This window comes from Carcharodon carcharias, assembly GCF_017639515.1.
Source record: "Carcharodon carcharias isolate sCarCar2 chromosome 27 unlocalized genomic scaffold, sCarCar2.pri SUPER_27_unloc_6, whole genome shotgun sequence".
Lineage (NCBI taxonomy): Eukaryota > Metazoa > Chordata > Chondrichthyes > Lamniformes > Lamnidae > Carcharodon > Carcharodon carcharias.
This window is the reverse complement of record NW_024470650.1, coordinates 575,556-582,960: the sequence shown is the minus strand read 5'-3', so window position 1 is coordinate 582,960 and position 7,405 is coordinate 575,556. Positions and strand designations below refer to the sequence as shown.

General features: G+C 43.2%; 1 protein-coding gene across 3 annotated transcripts; it reads right to left on the bottom strand.

Moving 5' to 3' along the window:
* Positions 1 to 2,541: 2,541 nt before the first annotated feature.
* On the bottom strand, positions 2,542 to 6,753 carry LOC121273949 (gastrula zinc finger protein XlCGF71.1-like). Of its 3 annotated transcripts, none has more exons than XM_041181093.1 (3): positions 6,726 to 6,753; positions 5,696 to 5,809; positions 2,542 to 3,495 (listed from the first exon to the last, which is right to left on the bottom strand). In XM_041181093.1, the coding sequence occupies exon 3, from the start codon at positions 3,384 to 3,386 to the stop codon at positions 2,685 to 2,687; it is 702 nt and encodes a 233-aa protein (XP_041037027.1). In that variant the 5' UTR covers positions 3,387 to 3,495; positions 5,696 to 5,809; positions 6,726 to 6,753; the 3' UTR covers positions 2,542 to 2,684. The 3 variants fall into 3 exon arrangements, with proteins under 3 accessions (XP_041037027.1, XP_041037024.1, XP_041037026.1); XM_041181090.1 differs by having other exon boundaries at positions 5,696 to 6,102; positions 6,726 to 6,739; XM_041181092.1 differs by lacking the exon at positions 6,726 to 6,753 and adding an exon at positions 6,124 to 6,181.
* Positions 6,754 to 7,405: the final 652 nt, after the last annotated feature.

The following is a 7,405-nucleotide window of genomic DNA, read 5'->3' as shown; positions in this document are numbered from 1 at the left end:
TCCTGTCATGGTTTGAATTGGATGAGGACCCTCATCATTTGAACTCAAAAAGGCCATTAATTGTTTAGCAAGCAGAAAGACACCCGGCAAGGATGGAATTCCAGCTGAATTGCTCAAGCCCAGAAAGTCCCATCTAATATCACAGCTTCATGACCACCTCCTTCTCTGTTGGGATGTAGGATCCTTTCCACACGACACGTGTGTGATTGAAGAATGATCACATTATACAAAATGAAAGGTGACAGAGGAGATTGCAACAACTACAGGGACATCTCACTCCTCAGTATCACAGGGACGACCTTCACTAGGGTCAGGCTTAAAAGACTCCATCTACTTGCAGACCGAGTGTATCCAGAAGCACAGTGCGGTTTCTGTGCTGGCAGATCTACAGTGGACATGATCTTCTCCATACGCCAGCTACAAGAGAAGTTTACAATTGGGATTGATTCTAAAATGCTGCCAGCTTCTGTGCTGAGAAATGTGAAAGGTTATAATGACTGAGTGAAAGTAAACCTTTAAGTATGAATCACAATGAACTTGTACAATTGTAAAAGACATTGAAAAGTTGGATTCCCTAAAGATATGCTTCAGCCTTGAGGTTCTGTTCCGGAGCTCACAAGCTGTGAGAAGCTCCACCCTCTTTAACTCTTTTCAGTCTCAGAAGGTTGAAGATCCTTTTGCCTGTGAAAGTGAACTTTTTGTTTTATTTTTCTTCAGTTTTATTTGGAAAGGTGCCTGAAGGAAGAAGAAAAAAAAAACATTTGTGAAAAGCTGAGAAAAATATCAAGAGAATTGGAAAAATAAAGATTGAAATGGGTTTTGGTTCATTCTTGATCTGAAAATGAAGTTACATAAAGTTGACACAAGTGTGCACATTTGAGAATGTTTCTCCAGCCCCTTTGCTAACAAGCTGAGAAGTTAACCCTTTCCACTGACAGCACGGTGACAATTTAAACTAAAGGCTTTGATTTTTAACGATTTGGCTTCATCCCATTTGTTATTGTTCAAGACAAAGTGTCTGAGAACAGGAGATATGGGAGTGATCTGCAATCTGATTGCAAGTATCTGTACTTGTGTCTCTGATCTACAAACACCATAATATGAGAGTATTAAGTGGGACAGTATAGTTCCTTGAGTTTTCCTGAATGAGATAGAATGGTAATTCATGGAATGACATATTTAGAATAAAAGATAGAGAAAATCACACCACCGATTGGGAAATGGAATAATTCACTTGGGTATAGTTCAATGGAATAGTTCAATCTAATGTACATGTACATTCTAGTGAAAGTCAGGGAAGTGTAGATGAGACCAGTAAACAGAGATTTCTCTTGGTGATGTTTGTGTCCTTGTCTCTGTATTTTAAAAGAAACTGAATTTGATAGTCTGGCCACTATCCGAGACTCCAGAACCATGCAGGGGTAGATCAGCAAAGATCTTCAGGCAGACACCCCATTGATATTTTGATAAGATCACCTGAAAGACCAAGAGTAACTTGCGTAGGTTGGCACATGCAGCATGGTATGGGGATACGGTGTGAGTGTGCAGATGTGATATGTTCCATGTGGTGTAATTAACATGTGGAAATGCATGGTGACCCTGCACAGAAGAACAGGTCCCAGACATGCTCAGCTACTCGACAACAGAACAACATGAAGTGATTATTGTGGAAAATTGAATGAGACATTTTAAATCATCAAGACATTAACACACACTCCATAGTGAAACTAACTATAAAACAATCAGCATTGAATTAAACACACTGGTACCTATCAGAGGGAGTAAAGTTAAAGTGAAGGGGGAAATAGAATCTGGATTTAGAAAATATCCACAAGGTGGATGGAGGTGAACAGTGAGATGGAGAATCTTTAAAGTCCGTGCATGAACTTTTGTTTGAACCAGATGTATTTACCACATGCTAAAAATGTAGAATTGTGTGGGATGATCGGCAGGTGGGGAGGGTGAATCTAAGTCGATAGTTATCACATTTTGACATTTATTCTTGGTGGCAGCTCAAGGGTTTTTGTTGCTGATTCTGATCATTCTGGCAGCTTTAGTATGTTATCTACAGTTTGTCTTCAAGAAATTAGGAAAACAAGCTCGGAGCTTAGAAATAGGTTAGTCAGAAATCAGTTGTGAGAAGTCAATCAGGATATTCCTTTTTCAAGGTGGGGAGATCTGTAAGAAATCACTGTCTAATTAACCTTATAAAATCTTCAGAAATGTATTGACTATTATAGGAATAGCTCTCTATCTTTTGCTTAGAAAGAATGAGGGGAGATGGGAGAGAAACTGGAGAAAGATGTGGGTTCAGGGCTCAGACAAGAGGAAACTTTAGAGACAGTTTATCCCGGTGGGTTAGTGGAAGGGAGGGAAGCAGCAGAGGCAGCTGATCGGATTGTCTCAATCTTAGTGACAAAGAAGCTCCATGAGTTTCTCATACTTGTTGATGGAGGTGAGGAAAGAGGGCAGAGGGAGAACCCTTCAAAAGGAACTAACTTGTGTTTGAGATATTAAAAAGACTTGACACATGGTGAGTTGAACACAAAGCTGATTTATTTGACTTTTATCCAGAATATCAACCCCTATAACTGGGCTGTAGTTTATTAACATCAGCAGAAACAGCCCCAAATGAACATGGTTAGTCCCGGATGGAATTTCACAACAACATCCAATCACTGTAGTTACTTGTGAACCTGCTGGTGTCTCAGCAGTTGGGATGACTGAGTGAATCCCTTCCCACACTCGGAGCAGGTGAATGGTCTCTCCCCAGTGTGAACTCGCTGGTGTGCCAGCAGGTGGGATGACTGAGTGAATTCCTTCCCACATTCTGAGCAGGTGAATGGACTCTCCCCAGTGTGACTGCGCTGGTGTTCAGTGAGGTGAGATGACCATCTGAACCCGGTCCCACAGTGAGAGCACCTGAACGGTCTCTCGTCAGTGTGAAGACGTTGATGGGACATCAGATTCCCAGAACTTATGCAGCACTTCCCACAGTCTGGACATTTAAAAGGTCTCTCCTCAGTGTGAACTCGCTGGTGTGTCAGCAGGTTGAATGAATCCGTAAATCCCTTCCCACACTCAGAGCAGGTGAAAGGTCTCTCCCCAGTGTGAACTCGCTTGTGAGTCAACAGGTGGGACAACCGAGTGAATCCCTTCCAGCACTTGGAACAGGTGAATGGCTTCTCTCCAGTGTGACTGCGCCGATGAATTTCCAGCAGGGAAGGGTAATTGAATCCCTTCCCACAATCCCCACATTTCCACGGTTTCTCCCGGTTGTGACTGTGCTTGTGTTTTGACAGGTCAGATGATCGACTGAAGCCTCGTCCACACACAGAACACGTGTACGGTTTCTCTCCACTGTGAACGGTGCTTTTTCCCTCCATGTTCAAAATCCAATGATATTCAGGTTACGATAGAATGGGCGACTCCATCAAAGTCTGAAGTGATGTTTGGTTTCAGTTTCCTGATGATAAATCCTCCCCTTCTAATATCCTGTGAAATTGATTTAAAACAGAAAAAAGGGAGTGAGAGAGACCCCACAAAAACACAAAGGCAGGTTGTGAAATTGAGCTGAATGAATCTGGGAATTTGTGGGGCCAGCACGAGGAAAAAGTGACCATGAAAACTGCTGGATTGTCATAAAAACCCAACTGGTTCACTAATGTCCTTCAGGGAAGGGAACCTGCCACCCAGTCTGGGCCTACACAAGACTCTGGCCCACAAGGGAGGAGAGGGAGAGAGAGGTGGGAGGGGCAGGGGGTGAAGGGATATCAACAACACAACAAAAACTTTGACAAAATTTCCAGAAACCTCAACCTCCACCCCCTGAAAGGACCAGGGTAGCAGGTGTATGTGACACACCATCACCTCCAAGTTCCCTTGCAAGTCATACACCATCCTGACTTGTCTGACATCCAGTACTAAATCAGCAGAAAGTTCCTCCATTTAATTACTGGGAAGACTGAAGCCATTGTCTTCAGTCCTAGCTAAAAGCTCCACTCCCTAGACACCGACTCCATACCTCTCCTGGGAACTGACTGAGACTGAACCAGACTGTTCATAGGAATAGGAGTAGGCTATTCAGCCCATCAAACCTGCTCCACCATTCAATCCGATCAATGTCTTTTTCCCCACACTATCCCCATATCCCTTTATGTAATTGCTAAGCCTGTCATCCATTCCTTTGTTCCCTCTAGTCTCAACTCCCGGCCGGCTTCCCACATTCAGCACCCCTGTAATCCAGAACTCTGCTTACTCGCACCAAGTCTTGTTCATCCATCATTCCTGTACTCACTGACTTCCAAAGGCTCTGGGTCAAGGAGAACCTAGATTTTAAATTTCTCATCCTTAGTTTAAATTCATGCAAGGTCTTTCCTTCTCTATCTCTGTAATCTCCTCCAGCCTCACAATCCTCCAAGATATCTACACTTCTCTAATTCCGACCTCATCAGCATTCCTGATTATAACTGCTCCACTTTTGGTGTCCCTCCCAGCAGCTGCCAAGGCCACAAGCTCTGGAATTTCCCCCCTAAACATCTCCACTTCTCTTTTCTCCTTTAAGATACTCCTTAAAACCTACCTCTTTTAGTAGACCTTTGGTCATCTGCCCTGAAATCCCTTCAGGTGTCTCAGTGTCAAACGTTGCTTTCTAACACTCCTGTGAAACACCTTGGAGCATTCTATCACACAATAGAATTAATTAACGTTTCAGGGTGGACAGTATGTGATAGTCAATATCAGCTCAGAGTGGGAGAGAAATTGACTATAACACAGGAAAAACAATTCCTGACTATGAAACATACTGTGGGAAGGTAAAGCTGGGAAGCCAGCAGCACGTGGTGAGGGGGTGGGTAGCAGTGGAAACCTCATTTAGACAGAGTTGGTAGAAGTTACAGTAGAGTATGAAACATAGTTAAAACACACCCAGTATTAGAGATAGAGAAAGTTAGACAATGACAGAGAGGTGATCAGGAAGGGCAGAGGTAAAACAGAGCAATGGGTGGACATGGATTCAGATCCACAGTAAAGGAATCACACCAGCCCCAGAGCCATTGAAATCTCACAGATAACAGAGTACAACACTAAAGGTCTCAATTGTAGATGAATACTCAAAAATATTAACCTCTGAAACTATTTCACTCATTCCAACTTTAGACTCTCCTGCTGGAGCCTGCAACTGGAAAGAAAACAGAAGCACTGGAGTCAAAGAAAAATCTCCCAGTTGAGGAAATACCCGGGGAGCTGGGTGATGTCACCGTGTAATTGTCGATGTGTGATGATGTCACAGTGTAATTGTTGATGTGTGATGATGTCACACACAAGGACACAAGAACATCTGGGTCTGTGCAAACCAGTGATCACCACACATTATGAAGGATGTGAGGGTCATTGAGGGACTGCAGAGTAGATTTGCCAGAATAGTTTGAGGGGTGAGGGATTTTAATTGTAAGGTTAGGTTCTGGAAACTGGGGTTTTCCTCCTTGGTGTAAAGTAGATTGAGGGGAGATTTGATAGAGGTTTACAAGATTATGAAAGGTATGTATAGGGTAGTGAAATAAAATCTTTTCCCATTGGTTGATTATAAAAGGATTAAGGGAGAGAGATTTAAGATTTTAGGCAAGATCCACAAGGGGGATGTGAGGAAGAGATTTTTTACCTGGTGATTGGTAGTGACCTGGAACTCAACGCTTACATTCAAAGGCTGGTGATATTAAGGTGCTGAGGAATCAAGTGACTTTCAGATGTTGATGTGCTGTTTGGTTTGAGTTTCTCATCTCCCTTGAGTTTCCCCTCCTCTTCTAAAATCCTGTAAATGGAGTACACAAGATCCATCACTGTCAATCCAGGACAGAAATCCTGAAAGGATTCTCTTGGTTTGAGTTTGCTGTGTGTAAATCCTCCTCTTCTAACTCCCTGTAAAAGGAGTTTCCAAAATCCATCCCTGTTCGTCCAGGATAGAAATTCACAACATTCTCTCCTCCTGCTATCTGGACCAGGATGATCGCGCATGCGCCCTGCTGCACATTGCCCCCTATAAAGATGGCGGCCGGTACCCCGGGCCTGACGAAGGTAGAAATCCAGAATTTTTCAGTCTGTTCTCTGTAAACACAAGATCGGTACCTTGTTATTTGGGGTCTCAGGCCTGCACTGTATCTCCGCTGGCTCCATTCCTCCTCACACACCCACTAATAGGGAACTCAAGGTATAGCTCTAGTGGGTTTTTTTTATATAATGGAAATAGGTGGGAAAAGGAAAATCTTTATAATTTATTGGAAAAAAAAAGAAGGGGGAAACAGAAAGGGGGTGGGGATGGGGGAGGGAGCTCACCACCTAAAGTTGTTGAATTCAATATTCAGTCCGGAAGGCTGTAAAGTCCCTAAAGTCCCCACCCCCTTTCTGTTTCCCCCTTCTTTTTTATTTCCAATAAATTATAAAGATTTTCCTTTTCCCACCTATTTCCATTATATAAAAAAAAACCACTAGAGCTATACCTTGAGTTCCCTACCATCCATTCTTAATTAGCACATTCGTTTAGATAATAGCACCAACTTTAACTTTAACACCTATGTGTTCTATTGTACTATTGTCGTTGACATCTTTTGATGATCTGCTTCTATTACTGCTTGTTTGTCCCTACAACCACACCAACCCCCTCCACCTCTCTGTCTCTCTATCTCTCCGCTCCCCACTCTGTTAGTTTGCTCCGCTCGACATTCACTCACCAGCTCTGAACAACTTCAGTCACAGACCAGCAGTGCGCATGCTCGTGAAACAGGCCGTAGTGCGCATGTTTCAAACACACACACACACACACACACACACACACGCACGCAGTGTAATGCGCATGTGCTGGAAGCTGCTTTAATGGGGATAGGGCACATTCTACCCCGCAGCGAATGTTGGGTGACCACCTCGTCATTCAAAGGTGATAATGTGCAACAGAAACATATGCCCTGTAATCAGAATACGATGCCAAGGGGGCAAGATATAAAATTCTTGAATCAATCGATGCAGTGACCAAATTGGTCTAGTTTCCACCATATTTCTCTCCTGGCTGTAATGAACAGCAGCACAAAGCACTACAGCTAGACCTGAACCCAGTGGAGTCTCAGCAGTTGGGGTGAGATGGTGCCTTTTTATCGTTCCCAAACATGGAACATTAAATGCCTCTTGCCAGTAGCAATGCCCTGACTGTGGATCAAACTCTATGAACTTTTCAAGTTGGAGTGTTAACATGTGGGCAAACTGAATAAAGCCCTTTGCACTCATGAAGTATCTGAATGGCCTCGCACCAGTGAGACTGTGTTGCTATGTCAGTAAAAGGGATGATGAATGAATGCCTTTCCATTTCCAGCTGGTGAATGATCTGTTTACAGTTTGAGTTTACCTGTATGTTTTCAGC

Bases quoted from the DNA above. Each gene is read 5' to 3' on its own strand.
- LOC121273949 (XM_041181093.1), bottom strand. From the start codon at position 3,386: ATGGAGGGAAAAAGCACCGTTCACAGTGGAGAGAAACCGTACACGTGT.